This window comes from Silurus meridionalis, chromosome 7 (assembly GCF_014805685.1).
Source record: "Silurus meridionalis isolate SWU-2019-XX chromosome 7, ASM1480568v1, whole genome shotgun sequence".
In the NCBI taxonomy this organism is placed as follows: Eukaryota; Metazoa; Chordata; class Actinopteri; order Siluriformes; family Siluridae; genus Silurus; species Silurus meridionalis.
The window spans coordinates 12,986,448-13,006,098 of NC_060890.1; the positions used below are offsets into that span (position 1 = coordinate 12,986,448).

At 36.7% G+C, this 19,651-nt stretch overlaps 1 protein-coding gene across 2 annotated transcripts in view; it reads right to left on the reverse strand.

The window, feature by feature from the left end:
* The window catches only part of nrg3b (neuregulin 3b), a 133,796-nt gene that overhangs the window by 4,072 nt on the left and 110,073 nt on the right, over positions 1-19,651 (reverse strand). Inside the window, exons 3-6 of one of the 2 annotated variants that reach the window (XM_046854578.1) lie at positions 12,513-12,586; positions 7,822-7,851; positions 3,410-3,512; positions 2,203-2,329 (exon numbers count right to left, since the gene is read on the reverse strand). In XM_046854578.1, the coding sequence (XP_046710534.1) occupies positions 2,203-2,329; positions 3,410-3,512; positions 7,822-7,851; positions 12,513-12,586 (334 nt within the window). The remainder of the gene's footprint in view (positions 1-2,202; positions 2,330-3,409; positions 3,513-7,821; positions 7,852-12,512; positions 12,587-19,651) is intronic. The other variant, XM_046854579.1, reaches the window with a different exon arrangement.

The window sequence follows — 19,651 nt, forward strand, 5'->3', positions numbered from 1 at the left end:
TAAACAGCAGATTAAGAGAGACACTCTCTGATTATGCTCCCTGTCGACTTTCTCAGTCCTTCTGCATGAGTCGGGAACTAATCCAGGACAAGATTACATTAATGGATTCCTAAAGAATTTCATTCATTTTTTTTTCTCTTTTCTAAAATTAAAACCATTATCTTGCAACAGGCCAAAACATGGAAGACTATTCATAAAGCAGCCTGAGATGCCCCCAAAAGTCATCTGAGTTACCAGATAAAGCTCTTTTTTCTAGTAAGTGACACACGCTTGCCTCCCTTGTCCTGTAGAATATCATTAAAGCTAGGGTTTCACTTAAAACTAGTGTGAAGCTTTGCAGCTGATAAAGTGTGTCATCCTAATGCTTGTGCTTCCTCAGGGACCTGTTAGCATTTTTATTCTTTCCAGTAGGAAAATTGGATCATTTCTGGCCACCCTCTCAAATCCTCAGCTGGATGAGAATGCTCTGCCGGGAACAGAGCTACTGGTCCCACCAGTATAATTGCAGGAACTTTTTGAGTCTTTTGGAACATTTTTATTCACACCCACTTGAAAATGAACACAGTACCAGACATGCAGTGGGCCTTTTAGGGCAATCCTTTTTGATACAATTGTCTAGTAGTATATGTCAGCGAATTATGCATTTTCATGACCTCTGGATGGATATTTACGGCTGTATAAAAGCTACACAAGGCCTTCAAGAGAAATTGTAAAGCCTACATTGTAAAGTGTAATGTATTAAAGACTACTTTAGCCATGAAATCAAAAGTAAGGCTTGATTGGAGTTATAGATTTTTGTTTGCATAATCTGGAATTTATTAGAATGTTTAGCATAAGTCTAACACTATTCATAGCTATAAATCTATTACAGGTTTACATTAATGTTCTTATTCTAATACTATTTCTAAGCCCCAAAGAGACATTTCTTTAATTCTTTAGAATTTCTGAGAGTCAATGCTCTGTAACAGATGGCAGAGTTTTTGCTGTGGATCAGTCTCAGGACAGAGGGCTTTGTGCTTTTCTGTGTTCTTTATAACATAACAATGACAGTTTTTTTGCCTTATTATCTTTAATAGAAAAAATAGTGTTGCTTCTAAAAAAAAAACAACTGATGTTTTGTAAATGTTTCATAATGATAAATGTAACTATAAACAGTTAAAAATAAGATCTGCCATGATTTGATTAAAAAAAATTGTTTTAATCATTGGTAAATTGGTGTGGTAACATTTTGGGACTGTTACAGGAAAATAACCAGCCTTGGGTCAGTCCTCATCACACCACCCTGTCAAACCCAAATAATGACTGAGAAAACAGATTTTAAAAAATTGTCTCTTGCACAATTCTAGAGCAATTATGACCTCAAGTGATGTAGCTGAGGTGGAGAAACTGTCACAGACAGACTAGTCATGCTGACAGCATCAGGATTTCTACCTTTTATGTTTTTATTTATTTACAATTTTTTCAATTCAATCTGTTTTAGGCTAAACCCAATTTGGGTTTAATTTGGGTTTAAATAAAGATATAAATATTGGGAGAGGAAAAGATATAAATAGTTCCATTGCATTCAACCTATAATCATCTGTCATAAAAGCCTTATATAGGTGTCATGTAGAACTATGAACATCATTACTATTGCTTCCTAAAATAAGATAAGCTGTGGAAATATAAAAAATAAAATCCTTAAACTTAATTCTTTTTCTCCCTGCTAACCCAGTATGTGGACATGAAGTGCCAGAATCCTATGGACAAATGAGAATGCATTGTTTAGATCCATGGAATGAAAAAAAAAAATGACAGATTTACTTCTATTTCTGCTCAGCTCTTCTGTACAGCAGATTTTTACAGCAGCAAGGTAGACTGCTGATCAAATGGATGTGATGTTTACTCAGAGCTATATGCACCACTATTTCTGTCAGTGTGAGGGATCATTGGTTCTACTGAGAGCCACAGAGGGCACCATTCCCTGAGCTGCCTGCTGGCCAATTGTATTCATTACACATGACTGTTATATTCAGAGAATGCATTTTGGCGGTCTCTCAAAGTCACACATGAGTGGCTTGATTTTCCACCATCTACATATTATATAGCTGATATGCATGGAAAAGAAGGTGACACATTGCTTAAATATCTTTCAACACACACATGCACATGCATGCACACACACACATTCTCACTGAAGCCTAAATGTCCCAAATATTTCACCTTTTGATGCTGGAGGTCATAATCAATCCTGGGGCTGGATTTAGACATGAGTTGGGAAGCAATGAGACTGCAGTCTCTCAGAGTGCGAATCTCAGTCTGATGGTTTCTAGGCTTTCCCCTTTCTCTCCTGCAACACATTCATTAATTATAATTATGTGCTTTCTAATAAAGTCATGGTAATATTTCTTTTGTTTAGTTTCTCTGATGAGGACAAAATGAGCTATTCATTATTGTAACTCTGATCCAAATGTCATGTTAATTTAAATATCGTGTTTACTGTCATGGTGGGCCTGACTGTTTCTGCTTAATTAGATAGTAATATGCAATGACAAGCAATGTGAGCATAATATCAATTATATATTTCCATGTATACACATTTTTCATGTATACACAGACATAGATTATAATTTGCTTGCAATTTACACTGAATGGCAGTTTTAAATGCTACATAACTGCCATATACCTACAGAAATGTTTGGGATGGGCTATTCCTATAATCATTTGCAGGTATAAAGCTTACTTTCTTCAGTTTCTATGACAGATGGACATAAATTCTGAATAAAGTGGCATTTTTGTTTGTATAATGGCAATATAAAGACAGTTTACTATATAGAGTAGTGCACTTGTTCTATGTTAGAAGAACATAATGGTGATGATGTGCCATAGCTTTTCAGGTGAAGTTAACTGGAACATTGAACAAAGATAAGCACTCTTAAAAGATTCTTTACTGTGTTTCCTGCACATAGCACATCGTAATAATATTGACACAAAAACCTGCTGTATAACTCGGTTCCATAACAATGCTTTAACAACAATTTTTTATTTTGTATATTTTCTCTGGTCCTACTTCAAAATGTGTTTCATATTTATACTTTTTTTAGTAATAGTTAAGGCAATATCATATACCTGATATCAAAATCACAAATCATAGTGAGCTTGACTTTACCACCATGATGTGAGTAAGCTGAGCTACTATCAACTATTATACTGATCATATGTTACTGTAAGTTTCAACATATAATTTTTAGCATGTGCCCAGACATTTGCATGAAAGCATTATTATCAGGATTATGTAAGCAATTATGAACAGCTTATGCAGGTGTCATTTAGCCCCAGCTTTATGTAGTGTTACCATTAAGAATTGTAGTTTTGGTAATAAGCTTGTGCTGGTTGGTTCCCGTTTGAGTAATACATGTTAATGACTCACTTGTTTTTGCAGTAAAGAGCCATGCAGGCCAAACCCAGCAAGCTGATCCCCATGGCGATGCTGAAGATTGACAAGATCTGTCGTTGGTAGGTCTCTCCACTCTCTGATAAGACAGACACAATCGGGGTCCAAAGTTAATTCCCTGTGTAAATTTGCCCTCTCCCATCTCTCTCCTGTTCCATATTGACTAAAAAAATCATATTTTACTTACAGGTGTGTGAAAGTTAAATATTGAGCGGTTTGGACTTCATGGCGGCAAAGAACTTATATCAATTATTAGACATATTGGCAGTATATAGAATATGTTGTTATCTGGCTTATATACCTTCTGCATGTTGGTCCGGAGATATTTGTTAATTAAATTGTGCTAATGATTTTGTACAAAATAAGCCATCCATAGTGATGAGCCAATGTTTGTCTTCTTTCATTATCTGCCTCTGTGTTTCTGCCACTCTCCCTTTGTTTTTCTCTCATACACATTTGCAGAGGAAGCCAGCACTGACACTAGGATAAAACACAGTAGTCTAATGAATACATGCAGTCCTTTGCTGGCAGATGATCCCAGAGTAAAGATGTACTGGTCAGTAGTTTTATTGTTCTCACCACTACAAATACCTGGGGAACACAGTGACTCATAATGGCTGAAAACAACGAGAGGACTGAGAAAAACAGTTCTGTGCTGGATTTCTTGGCCGTGTTTACATCCTTTCAGTCATGTTATAGACATGCCTTCGATTTTATTGCTGAGAAATGCAAACATGGCAGAATTAAGAATTAAACAGCCCCCATCGGCAAATACTATTTTTTGTGTGCAAAAAGCACCCATCTGCTGCCATAAACGTGCCTCTATGCCAAAAGGAATAAAATCAGTACAACTGGGTCTGCTTTTGAAAGGTGGATGCTTTCCAAAATAGATAAAACAGCTGACAGCTAGAAGAATAAAACCTAAGTCATTTGCAATGTTTATTTCTATCTTTGTTAACCGGAAAACAAAATTAAGAGGATGGAACCAACTAGCTACTGACTGAATGGTAGCTCTAAAGTCAAATTTAGCATTTTGTGAGATTTTATAGTAGGTAACTTATGGCACATTGCAAAAAGTACATGTTGCCAAGGTTTATAGCAGGGTCATCTGCAGGCTGAATGCAGTTCATTTGCTGTCTCAGAAGTATTTTGGATCAAAACAAATCTATTTAGGGTCTGTGACTCTAGTCAATATTGGTAAGGTGGCGTGCCAGTGCAACACAAAACGTAATCACCAAATCAATAAACTCAGGCTCATAGAGTGTGGATAGATTATATACTAAAATCACCAACCATAAAAATTATATTTATTGTTTAGTATTAGTTGATCATGACGTATTTACATTTTGTTGACAGTCTATAGCAGGGTTGGGCAAACATACATCAAAATGTATTTCAAAATAAAATACCAAATACTTTAACTTTAAGTCTATCAAAGTATGCTATAAAATACAGCAGCCACACTATGTATCAAAATAAACTCATGTATTTTTGTATTTTACAAATATTTTACTAAAAATACTAAAAAAATACTTTTACAGTGGAGAATGAAATTTCTTCACAAACCTTCCATTAATTAGTGTATATCCTTCATTATTACACTGACTTAGTTAATTAAGTAAACAATGTTTGATAGCAACCGCTTTTCTCTGCCTGAGTCATGCAATAAATCTGATATATGCAACCAGTTAACAGATTACATGCATAATCCCGGTGATCACCCAGATGAAGGTGAGTTTTAAAATAACAGTTTAATGTTTAACAGTTTCCAAATGACTCATAATTGTATCCTAATTTAGTAACTTGGTGTTTGGTAAAGAAGGGCTACTTTATATCAGCAACACTGACTTATGACAAACAAGTAATAAGAAGACAACTGATGGCACCTGTATTCACAGAAACTAGTTAATTCATCATAAATATAATAATATATTTCAGGCATTCATGCAATGGTATGAAAAATCATGATCCTACTATAATCATGAACAGCTACTTCAATTAGGATACAATAGTCAGCAAACAAATATTTATTTATCAATCATTAGAGACCTATTTAAAAGCTGGCAGCCTGCAGGGTTCTTACCCTGAACAGCTTCTTGCACATTGCAAAATTTTCTGTTCTGATCCCAAGAGGTCTTTGCAAATTACAGAGCAGGCACCAATCATAGGCCGCATGTTTATGATGTCATCATATAGATTTCTTACAAAGAATTTTACAGTATTTTAAAACAACTAAAATATAAAACACTAAACTAAAGTATTTTGATACAAAATACAAAGCCTTTTTTATCAACCCTATCAAATACAAATGACAAAATCCTATTTTATATTTGAAATACATATGTATGTATCATAAATACTGCCCATGTCTGATCTATAGGTCAGTGGTCCCAACCCCCGGACCGTGGACCGGCACCGGTCCGTGGGTAAATTGGTACCAGGCGGCACAACTTACATTATTTCTGGTTTTTTTTTTTTATCTGATTCTGAACGATTTTTCTTTTGGAAAATTACCGGATTCTCTCCACCACATCTCTCTATGACTCACTCTTGATGCATGTCATGATGCCTCGGTCACATGTCTTACCTCTATCCGCTACCTTCTTAAAGAAGCTGCTCCAGCAGGTAACACATAATACACTACCGCTAAACTGAAACACCCAAGCTAGCAAAATAAACAAAAAACAACACAGTGGATTCACGATTATTATTATATTTAAAAAATACCAGTTTTTATGCCGGCCATGTCATTTTATTCTGATGTATTGATCTGCCACACCTTAAAGGCCAGTCCGTGAAAATATTGTCCGACATTAATCCGGTCCGTTGCGTAAAAAAGGTTGGGGACCACTGCTATAGATGATTTGTTGACTGTTCAATAAAGGGTATATAGTGGAATATCCAAAAATCTTGTTACACTGGTGGGATGGTAGGACTTATAGGCTTAATATTTATAATTATTCAAAAAATTATTCAGAATTAATGACATTGATTTATTATTCTTCACCTTTAGTTTTATTTTTATTATTATTATTTATTATCTTTGACTTGGAAGCATACTACTGCTAGTTCATATAGTAACAAAATATTCAGCATGTCTGCCAGGGCTTATAAAAGGAGAAAACAGCTCTGAGTGACAGTAGTAAATGTGTAGTGAGTTGTGAGACTGGAGATCTCATCTTCTTCCTCTCTCTGTCTTCCTGACTACATATTTTTCTCTTACACAGATAGACACCCGTATTATAAAATGGCTGTGACCGGACTCATTTAAGATCCAGATTAAAATCACTGAAGAGTAATACATATCCATTCATCTCCTTTCTCTCCCATCGTCTCCTTCTGTCTTACTTTGAGAAGGCTTGAAGTAGAGATACTAAAGAAGACATGTGAACCTGAGCTAATAGAAAACTTCACTAGATTCACTCATGGAATATATTCAGCTGTCAAGCAAATGACAGAGGGCAGTGGGCGTATGGGATTGCTGGCATAGAAAAAAATGGAAATGACTTCTATCACGGGGAAAAAGATAGCCAGTGACAGATAGAGAAGAGGGGGGAAAAACAGCTTCTATAAAAAAAATCCTCTTAAGTGCAGTTTACGGCTCCTATTTGTTGACACTGCTTAAAATCTGTGGCTACTTCAGTTTGTCAGTAAAGGCAGGCACTTATCCTATTGGCTGTGTGGTATTTCTTGTCTCAAGGGTCACATTATGCAATGTGCAATCTCAGCAATTGATGTACCTTGGGGGTTACCAGGTACTATCTTGGGCACATAAAAATAACACATACACAAAAAAACAAAAACACAAAAAACCCCACAATCAATCAAACAAACAAACAAAAAAATGTACAGACTCAGAGACAAAAGTAATGTGTACACACACCTGCAGAACTTGCATCACCCAAACAGAGGCTACAGGGACAGCAGGTACTCTGTCCTCACATTACCTAGCTTATCTACTACCTGTGTTTCCATGGTGACACCAGGGCTGCAGTAAGAAGTTTTATTGTTTAGGCTATATTAATTCTGTGCAAATGAAACCCATCTGAGTTGTATGTGGTCTGTAGCTGGCAATCCTCAACCATGCTACTGTCAACATTCTCACTAGGGGGGAAAGGACTGTGGGATCGCTCACTCCCCTGCTGCTCAGAAGAGTGCCAGCCATCCACATAGTAATCACACGATACGGCTGAGTGGTGCTTGACAAAGTCAGGAGGTAAAACAACACAGGTGCACACCCTCGGCACCCTTTGATTTGTAACACCGCTGTGTGGGAATGGGAAAACCTTGTGAAACAAGCGATAGCTAAAATGATAAATTGGTATAAAGGAGAAAGGGTGCATGTGTTTTGTGAGATGAATAGTAATTACAGAATGCATTTTCCTTACCCATGAATTCGATTCCAAGCTCATCTGCTGCTTGAGGGAGAAAAAGAAATATGTGAGTGAAGAAAAAAAATCAAATATATTTAAAATAATAGACATATACTTATAGCTTCTGCTACATTTGGACGAAGATAATTCTGAGGATGTGCAGGATAACAAAGCTGTTGAGTGTTATCAGAAGAAGAAAGATATTTCTGTAATACAATGATTGAACAACAAAAACAGGTTTGTTCTAGTCAGCCCAGGGGGAGAGAGGAAGAAAGTACACACATTGTTAAATAGCATGCATAAAAAGTCCTGCCCAGCGTTTACCACCGCATCTCGATTCAAATTACACTCCTGCACAGATTGCCTGTGGAAATAGGCTCTGCAAATGCCTTTGTTTCGCCTCACACACCCAAGGGATGCTCATAATTGTCTCTGTTGGTCATAAGTTTTTATTCATTCCTCCATTTTTCCTGCTGTCTTCTCTTCAAGAATGTTTGCTCCAGTGGCGCATGTTAACCGACGATGGCTTTCTAAATGCGGCTCATTCTCTGTCTCTCTCAGACCCAGAACCACAGGGTTTGATAAAGAGCTGAGCACTTTATCACTTGTGCTCTTTTTATCTGAACAGCACCCCTTTTTTTGATGACGATGTAACCTAATCTCATTTAATTTAAAGGAGAACCCTTAAACATAATTGCTTTTTTGACGGAGGTGTATGACAGAGGTGTATGGCTTCCCAATCACGCTGAAAGATTCTTTTTCATGGCCATGACACACATATAAAAGGGGAAAATCAAACACACAGACAAGAAACCATCTGTTAGTTGATAAATTGTAGGAATTATTAATGCCAAGGAATTATGAATATATTTATGCAGTAGTTAAATATAATTAGTATTAAAATGATAACTATAATTGAAGGCGAGGCACATTAATGTAGACGACAAAGGAAGAAGCAGCTAAATAGACTTAGCGTATTGCTCAGTGATGACAGTCCACAACAGATCGCTGTAGTTGTATTGAGTATTAAACATTCAACTAGTACGAATTTTAAAAGCATAGGACTCATCAAATTGATTACTTTATATACAAACATGTTCAAATGGAATAACAGTAAACAAACAGTTATAATCTCATACTAACAGCATTTATGCAGCATTTTAAGGAGCATATCTGTGCTGTGAAATGAACAACAGTAGACAATGGCTGATTAGAACAACAGTTCCTGATATGGACTTGTGGCTCTTCCTTCCTCCTGCTAAACTAAAACATGTTTGATCAATTACAGAGCAAGCACGCCCATTTATTGACAGCTTGTAATTAGTTTGTTTCGCTGTGCTGTAGGGAGGGACAAAAATAATTTGGAATTTGAAGCCTCCGATCCACTTAGGTAGATGTGTTTGAATTGCTATTTCAGTACATTCTGCCCAACAGACATGCTATTTGATACTCGAGGTGGAAAAACAGATGCCTTTTAAACCAGAGCACTGAGCTTTGAAAGACAAAAGGCATGGGTGGCAAACCAAGAAGTCATATTCATGCTGCCAGTGCAGCTAGAATGTTCAAGCAGCTGCTGCTTCTGATTGCCCACCCAAACAGCCCCATATATTCATGTGTAATTGCAGTGCTGTCACCAGCTGTACCCACGACATCATTAAGCTTGGGTATTGTTTTTCTGGACTGGCATATAAAGCCCACTGCCCCATCCCAAATACATAGTGCCCTTGGGAGAAACTGCCACCATGAGATAGGAGCCCTGGTAATGCCAATGTGGACAATGACACAATCTCAATCTATCATGTAGCCATGCATCACATTGTGAAAACAATAACAGAAGTGATTCAAATCCTACATAGTCCATGCTGTAATAAGTAAGACTTGAAAACGTGCCTTAGGGCACTCTAGATTAATCCCAGAGTGATTGCAACCGAGAAGCTTGACTGCCATGGGCAGTCATGAAATCTGTCTCTTCTGAGTCACTGGATACACAGTTAGACCCCAATAAGACTGCAGCTCCTGTACACAGGACGCTGCTCCACACAGTATAATCTACAGCTGCACATCAACACTTTGAAAGGTGGCAAACGCAATCTCAGAAGTGTTCCTTTAAGCCTACCTTGCAGCTTTTAACACCCCAGTACAAATAAAATGGCAGACATCGTGGCAGAGACACATTTGACCTGACATTCTGCACAAGTAAACAGTGAGCTTTCAGCAGAGGCTAGTCCACACTGGTTTTTATTCTTTTTATCTGCTGAACCTGAACACCAGGAACAGAGAGCTTATATCAGGTAAGGAAAGAATTGCAGAGGCCTGCATTATTGCCTCATTTGTGATGGTTAATCTAAAGATAAAGAATGATAGCTTACCAATGGGCTTCTTTGGTCCAAAGGGTAGTGTGTGTGTGTGTGTGTGTGTGTGTGTGTGTGTGTGTGTGTGTGTGTGTGTGTGTGTGTGTGCGCGTGTGCGTGTGAAGGGTTGAAGTTTAAATGACAAAAAACACCACACAAATGCTTGGTGGCAGATTAAGCCTCCAGGGAGTGATTTGTGGCTCATTTGGTGAGTTAACTGAATAAAGATGCACTGACCCACAAACAAACACCGGGCATTGCAGGAGAGGAAAAAAGAGAACAAAGAGAACAGAGGTCTCGACAGAGTGGAATAAAGAAGCACTGGAAACATAATGAACTATGAAAAATGCAAACCGTGTAATGTGACATGATATATTGGGTCTTGGGATTTCTCGTTATGAGGGTCGCTCTGTGACACACTGTATTTGTTTTCGTGGCAATATTGTAAATCAAGCACATTATCTGGATTTACTGGCTCGTCGCTGTCTAAACTGTGTGAAAGAAATGGTCTAAGCATCCTACCATTGGGGAGCATGAGTATGAATGTCATTGCCATCCATCGCTGACAGTCTAACAATCGGTCCTGCTCTCTGGATGCTCCTTAATGTTATCAATCACAGACACTTCGGCCTATCACTCCCGTTTTTTGGTCGGGCATATGAAAGAGGAAAAAATTACCCAACCAGGCGTTAACTACAGTTAGTAAGCAGAAATTAACACTGACTAAAAATAAGAGAATGAAATATGAAAGAATAGGCAAGAAAAGAACACCAAAAACAGATTCACCCCTAAATATCTTGACAAATTGCTGTGCCATTTTCTCTCTAACCATACAGGTGCAGTAGGAGTGAGATAATTTATTGTAGGTGCATCTATGCTAAAAAAAATCGTGCTCCAACAGAGAGAGCTCCACCTCTTTTAGTATTGTATATAGTTGCCAATGAGTGTTGTGTGTGAACAAAAATCTGATATGGCAGACCAAATTCCATTACCAGGCACACAGCAGGTTCAGTGACTTCAAACAGCTGTAAGTGGAAGTTTAGGTTTTTATCTTACTCACTGTAAGAGATCGCTCCTTAAAAGCAAAAGCATTCATAGGCCTTTCAGAAAGAGCTACTTCCAAGATTCATGCTGGATATCTCCCCTTGCATTGGGTTCTTTGCTTTTTCCTCTCTATTTCCCACTGTGCTTTCACAAGACTACAATAGCTCCAAGAAACACCAAACTCAGCAATACAGATTTATTTGTGCTGCTATTTTGTCAAGGTTTTATACCTTGCAATCTTGGGTCGCACAACAAACTAAAGTCCTTGGAGATAGATATTGCAGCTCGAATTTAGACTATATTATATAAAAGTAAAAACATGGTTATCAGGGTGAAATCTCTTTCTGATTCTTGGTTCTTCTCTGATTCTTGGTTCCTATTCCTTTTTAAATTCCATCTGAGAGAGATTTTTTTTTTGCCACTGTCAGCTGTTGCTTATTAAGGGGTTAAGATGTGTTAAAACAGTCTGTAGTGAAAAGGATTGTACAGCCTCAAACTCACATTTGCATTGACAAAGTGAACACTCTAAAGAGAAATGAGTCCGTTATCTCTCTATGAACTTCTGAAATCATCCGTCAGTGTCCATCTTAATCTGTTTGCAAATGCCCTCCATACTAATCAAGAGTCCAATCTACCTCATAAGAAACTAATGATTTTAGTATTGACCTCGAATTAGCAAGACAATGATTCTCTTTCTCTGTATTCTGTTCACATCAAAGAAAATCAAGGCCTGCCTGCAAAATGTTCATTTAACAGTGAGCCATGTGCCTTCAAAGACTCACATTATTACATAATCTACCTGTACTGTGATAGAAAATGCATTTTAAACAATTTGGTTTTAAAACATCAGTTAATCTACATTCAATTGCTATGATCTAGACTGTCTTGCACGGAGGACAGGATGCAAATTGCACACTGATTAAAAACTATTTTCTCTTAAGACTGCAGCATTATAATGTTCTGCTAATTTCAGCACTTATGCTGAAGCATAATTAGCATCTTTTTAGCATATTTGATTTTTGGAAAGTACTCCATAAGTTTTGCAGATTGAGAGCATTTTAAGATGGACAAAAAAAAAAATCTGAAACTAGAGAAAGTGAGAAAGCTAATTAAACATGAATATGTATTCCATTGACATTTTATGAGGATTCATATAAAGGTTTGTTTTACTATCAACACTAAACACTCGAAGTTCTGGCTAGACTCAATTCTGGCTGGATAATAAGGCATCAGTTCTAGTCACAGATGTGTTGCATGTGGGATAGACAAGCAATTCCCTTATAACTAGTGAGCATGTATAAGAAAACATACTTGGGTTGGAGAGGATGGGATCTGTTTTAGGAACGAATTGGTCACAGCGAAGTCCACGGTAACCTTCTTTACATCTGCAAGAGAAAAGAAGGGAGAAGGAAAATAAGAGAGCTGTAAAAATTCTGACAGTAGAACTGAACCACCGAATCGACAAGTAAATTTAAGGGTGAGATTTAGAGGTTGATGTAGATGCAATTAAGTCAATGGAATGTCCTCAACGAGAGTAAGACAAAAAAGTGTTTGGGTGAGTGTGTGTGTGTGTTTGTGTGTCCACAAGTCGGGTCATTCTTTATTATGAAGCAAATTTATTCTCAGAGAAAATTGTGGTTGTATGAAACCCTGTGTGAAGGGAGGAGGGATCAGAATAAGCTAGTGTAGAAAAAGTAGAAGGATAACAAGGCAGACTTGGCCAGAGCTCTGTGGTGCCTGCATTTGCAGAGATAGCACAGTCTTGGTTGTAATGTCACTTCCCGAAGGAGCTATGTGGCTGAATTGGGCTGCATTTGATTGGACTCTTGCAGGGAGATCTATGTGAGATAGACACACCCATACAAGAACAGCATGACACCCTGGAGCCTGTGAAACTATAGTGATTACCAGCTTTCCTCCAGTAAGCCCTTGGATTCAGCAGCAATTGTAGAGCCTTTTCTAATTTCTTATCCTCTTTAGTTGTCCTCTTCTTACTTTGTTCCTCATTCAGCCCTGAAGCTGTTGGAGTACTGTTTGTAAATACCACTAACTGTGTTGCTACTGTATATACTGTAAAATCACAGAGCTTTAAATCTAAATTAAAATGCACTCAAATATTCTGGATACTTAATCATCTTTATAATTATAGTCTGCCTCTGAAAAATGTACACTAATGATAATGCAGGTCATTAATTAAATACATTAATGAATTAAAAAACAAGCATGAAACCTAAAAATTTGACCCAGCAAAATAACCTGACTGGCTGAGGTCCATGTACAGCTCCATGGCAGCATGTATGCTCTTGCAACTGATTTCATTTCTCATAATTTCCAGCAGATTTTTGGCTGACAGGCAAACTACTGTTTGTTTGTGTCTCTGTTTGCATGTCTGGTTTGGAACAGCATGAATGGTGGTGGCTCTGAGTGAAACACTGGAATAAATGACTTCACTAATTAGTCATAGTGAGTGACATTTCGTGAACAGCCACAAAGCAGGTGAGTCTGATACGGCACTGTCTAAATCTTTATTTATGTTCAGTTTTCTGTGCACAGCCCCAATGCGCTTGTGTCAGTTGTTAGAAGAGGATGTCTATCAGACAGTCTGTTTTATTTTTACTTTCCCATTTTCTGGGAGTCATTATACTTTCTTTTCAGCAACATAAAAAAAGCCCTTTTTTTAAATTCATTTGATTTTATTTAGACTTTCTAAGTGTATGTCTCAGATTTGTTTGAGATTTGTCATTGTATTTCTGTCCTAATTTGTGTAAACAGCATATACCTTTGTCACTAGAACTTGCCTATAATGATATTTTTTAATTTACACAGTTTACGTTGGGAAGAAATCTGAGAATCTGAAAGAATTTTGTCAGTGGTGGACAGTAATAAAGTAAATCTAATTCATTACTGTACTTAGCTTTTTCACGTATCTATACTTTACCGAAGTATTTCCATTTGCTCAGACTTTTACTTTAACTTCACTACATTTCAAATATGTTACTTTTTTTACTGGACTACATTTAGCAAAATTAGTTTTTTTTTAAATTTATGCCTGGATAAAAACTTAACTTGTATTGATTGCCACTGTGTATCTACTTACACAGACATACAGTTCAACAGCAAGGTGAACATTCAGAGAGTAATAATTGATGAAATAAACTCCTGACTCTAACTTGCCCCCAACACCTGTGGCCTTATTTATGCGATTTTTTTTAAATAGTTGAAAAGATGGTTATGTGCTCATGATAATTTTAATGGATATCAATCAGTGTTTGAATCATAATATCATTCTATTAAAAGATTGGTGTGCTAAGAGTAACATAAGAGTCTTTTTACATAAACTGATTGAATAAGTATTCAAGTAAGTAATTCAAGTAAGTAATTGAATAAGTAAGGCTATCATATCAATAGGATATGATAGCCCTAAATAAATATGTTTGTAATTTTACTCAAGTAAAAGTTGAAGGGAGCACTTTTACTTTTACTTAAGTAATATTTTACCTACTCTATCTCTACTTTAACTCAAATACATGTTTTTTTGTATTTCATCCACCACTGGATTTTGTACAACAAGAATGATGTGGTGGATATCATTTATTAGGGTTGAAGAGTATCCAGATTACCCTAGCAGTGATCATGAACATAATCACAGGATGATATGCCTTGGACAGAGTACATTTTGGACATAATACATTGTTGTTTCTTTCCTTTACCCAAGTTCAAAATACATTTGAGTTTGATTATGAAACAAATTATAAAAAAGAGCATTAAACAGTGCATTTTAAAGTTGAACAACAATAACCATAATAACAATAATAATGTAAAATAGGTTTTAAAATGTCAGGTGGAGACAATGGTAACAGTGCACAATGGAAACAGTTTCTTCCGTATATAAAGATTTCAGAATAGCTAATCCATCTAGGAATTTGTCAGACTGGAGTAGACTGACCTTGATAATTGAATTTTCTCCCTCCAGCAAGACATAAAAAATGTTGTAAAGCCAGTAAAATAGTTCTACATGGGAATTATGACCTTGGGGATTAATTTCAGATCAAATTACTTAAAGAAAGAAGTATTCATCCATCACATATATCTAAGCCATTTCAGAATAGAATGATCAGATTTTACTGGTTTGACATTTTTTTGTAAACCTGCTAAAAAAAAGAATAAACATACACATGCAACATTTAGTTTAGTGAATTACCATTCACTAGACAATATAAAGTCACACAAAATGAAATTTTTGAAAAGTATTGATGATAGGTACTCATTTAAATGACAGAATGAACAGTGAACAAGAACAATCTCATATGTTTATGATCATCATCACCAATCAGTGCTCTTCACAGTCTTCCAATAACTTGTGTGAAGGATTAATGAGGAGATCTGCATGTATGGCTGCACAACCAAGTAAACAAGATTATAAATGCATGTGCCTTCAGGAGTATTTATTATTATAAATAAATGTGTATTTTGGTCTCATTAATTGCGCCCCCTGTTGGTTCCCTCACCCTGTAGAAAGATAAATGGATTGGGGAAAATAAGAAAGCAAAGTAAGTGAGAGAGAGAGAGAGAGAGAGAGAGAGAGAGAGAGAGAGAGAGAGAGAAGAAAGAAAGCAGTGCAGAGGAACAGGAGGAGTAGCGCAGAACTCAGCCTTTAATTAATGCTCAGCTCTTTAATTAATAGTGAGTAAATGGACATAGGATGGTAGGCGACAGTGGCAAGTGTGTGTGTGTGTGTGTGTGTGTGTGTGTGTGTGCGTGCAGGTTTAATGCATTATCTCCTTACTGCATTATGCACATTTATGCTGTACACACCACACCACAGATGATCAATGCACATTCACTTCACACATGCAGTGAGACAAACACGCATATACACTTTTACCACTATAGTTTACTATAGAGTACTTTAGGGGAACTGTGAATTCAAAATCTGGTAAATAATGCAATCACGCCCTATATTATAATACTATATAACAGTAATGCATAACAATGTGTACTACTATTATTCTACTATATTCTTGCTACAGTGCTTTGGTGTAATTATTTTTATTGTGTTATTGAAGTATCTAAGGGACACGTTTTTGCTGTTCTGTTCTATTAGCACTATTATTCAGTTAGATTTAATGCCATTAATGAAGAAACCAAAGTAGAAGTAGTGTAGACAGCAAATATTTTACCCAATGTTCCATATGCAATGCAATACAGCTACAGGCCACAGTTACTGAATTATGGCATAGGCTCTACTCAGTTTGCCTAGTCAGCAATATATGCAATGACAAGCACAATAGTGTTGAATGTGGCATTTGTATGAAGCGTCCAACCTTTGGAACCTGATCAGCTTGAACACAGGGTGCAAATGAGGATGCGATAGAGCTGGACAGACTAAAGTGTTGCTGCATTGATCCTTTAATGAGAGCCTAAACAAGGGCACAATCCCACCTCTGCCATGGACAGCAGGTTATTGAATGACATTGTGTGAAACTTAAAAACCTGTAAAACAGAGCACATTTTTGTGTCCCAATTAGCCCTGACAATTCTCCACACTATTATTGATGGACTCAAAGGCTGTGATTGGTTTCCAGACCAAACTTTCTCCCATTGTTCTCTCCTTCTCTCTTACTCAATCTTTTTTACCCCTCTGTCTAATGTAAAAATAACTCGTTCCTTACATACCAAGCCAGTACATATTCATATCTGCTAGTGCAGGCTGTTTGTGCAAGGGGCTTTGAAAGAAGGTGATTTAGCTCTGAATGACACTGACTGATGTCCACAGCCTCTGCTGTTTGCATGTGAAACTGCTATGCACTGCAAATATGTTCCTATGTTCAATGTCCCTTCAAAATCTCATTCAGAGAGAGCAAAGTGGATTTTGTGTTGGAGTAAAAAACATGCATAGATAAAGTGCACTGAATAAATAAGATCTCTTTTCCAGGAGGCATACCTGTGTACTGCACTGACGTCAAACTCAATGTCTTCCACCTTTCAAATGCTTTGTAAAGCGACAAAGTTCTACCTTCAAAATAAAGCTATTAAAATGGTAATCACAAGTGAACAGATAAGCCTCTTTGTACTTTAGTTTGGAAAGCACAAACATTCAACTCAAGTTTTTTTCTCTTTCTGACAATGCCATTGTCAAGCCTGAGCTGAGGAATTTGTTGGAAATTATCTTCTAGCACCTAAGACTTATCAGAAGGGAGCACTTTCTGTTGGTGAACAGTTCATGAACATAGTAGCAGGTTCCAAATGCTTGGACTTGTCAGGAAAAACTTGGAAATGTTACAGTGTTACACTGAATTGTATCTTTCTGTTAAGGAAAAAAACAGGACTGTTATCACTGGATGTACAGTAGTAACTATAGCTAAATGTTTAAAAGATTTACATGCTCTCAATATTTTTCCAATTCACCTATCTTTTGCTCTCTGTTTTTGTTTAAAAGGGTTGTATAAAATGAGTCACACTGGATAAGTGCATCTGCAAAATGTGAATGTAACTGTAAAACATGCACTAGCTAGTAAGCTGTGATTGGGTGAAAAATAAACTATATGTACCCTTGTTATGATACCCAGCACATGGTGCTTTTTTCTATTAATTGTGTTTTATTATTATTATCATTATTATCATTATTATTATTAAAATTACATTTCAAAAACTAATCAAAATAAAGCAGTTTCCTGCCAAAGCTCTACACATCATGCACCAAATGCTTAGTCATGTCTGAAAAAGTAGAGACAGATGAGCACCCCTCTCCTAATTTATCAAGTATCTTTAGTATTTAATGCTTCAGATGAAACAGAGAGAAAATGCTATAAAAATATGTAAGCTAAAATGTGTGAACATTTATCCCTAAAGAAACACGTAGAGGTAAGCAAGACGTAAGCTAAATGAATTAAAACAAGTAGTTTTTCTACCCGATGACTAATTAAATGTTTTGATTTTCTAATTTTAATTAGACTCATGTGAACTATTACTACCGGAGGAGTATTATTTTTACTCATGTTTTGGTTTTAACCACTAGCTCATACTAGAATATACAGAAGACAATATAACAGCATGTTAACATTAAAAATCAAAGTAGCAGTTCAAATGTAGCTTTTATAATTTAGTAGAGATCACTATGGTCCTTTCGGAAGGATATTAACTGTCATCCACCAGAACACTGTTGTTCTTATAACCTTTACTTATGTCAGCCTTATTATACATCAGAATACATTTGATGTATTTTTGCCTGACGCCTCTCCCAGTTGTAATTTGACAGAGCTGGAGAGTGCTGTGTGATTTGTACCATTGCGGTGTTTCTGAAGAGTGTTTCGGCAGCTGTTTGGAGGGTGGGGCCGAGAGATGGAGAGAGTGAGAGATAAGAGAGAGGACTGCAGACCAGCTTTTTTTCTGACTCACCACCATGTAAGCGTGGTGTCTGATACAGGTGCAGGTGCTGTTCAAAACTGCTAAGATAAGAGGTAAAAACAAGGGCTTCAAACTGCTGTAAACACAAACAAGAAAAAGGAGGGCATTTGCTCTGCTCACTCTCAAACTGCCATGTCTAGCAGTCAGCCAGACAGACCAGGCTGCAACACAAACCCTTCAGAGGAGATGGAACCTGATAATGTGTCACATTCCAAGCTGGTGTCCATGCAGTGTTTTTTTTTTTTTTTTGTTAAAAACAATGCGTTATTTCTCAAGTGTGTTAAAAACAAACAGACATTGAAATCCTAACAGCTAAACACTCATTCTTACAACATTCAGATTTTCTCTCTCCTTCTCATATTATAATATACAAACACATAGATCACACATTCGGCTTAAAAGCATTTGCTTTGCACTACATGCAGCATGCAAATAGCCTTTTAATCAGCGGTATTGAGCTCATTTCATTCGAAAGTCTGTAAGTACGGTAGTCTATCAAGTATGTATAAATGCTTATCTTTATGACTTTATGCTTTATCTGGTCCTATTGCTTCCTCCAAACAATTCCTTTAAAGTAAAAATCTCCATTTCAAACAACAGTAGTGCTAAATCATTTTTATTATAACCCCATCCTGAAAAATATTAGCACTAATTAAATAAATCTGTGAAAGCACACACTGACAAGATAATGATCAAGGAAGACCCTCATAGAATTGATTTTCGAATGAAACCCTGCAAGGTGATGAAACTAATCCTATCTGTAAAATCATTGCCACCTGGTCTGACATAAATGCACAAAGCACATAGGAGACATGCAGAGTCATTGACTGCAAATATACAAAGTACCCGAGGTTCTTTCTAGGAACAGAGCGTGGAATCAGATGTGGCTCAGATATAAATTGAAAATTGTACACTTTTCAGTTCTTTTTTTATAACCCGAAAACCCTCCCACTCTATGTTTAAAAAAACACAAAGACTATATCTATGAGCATATCTGCAAGATCTTTGCAGACTGTCTAAAATGGCTGTTGAATTGCAATGTC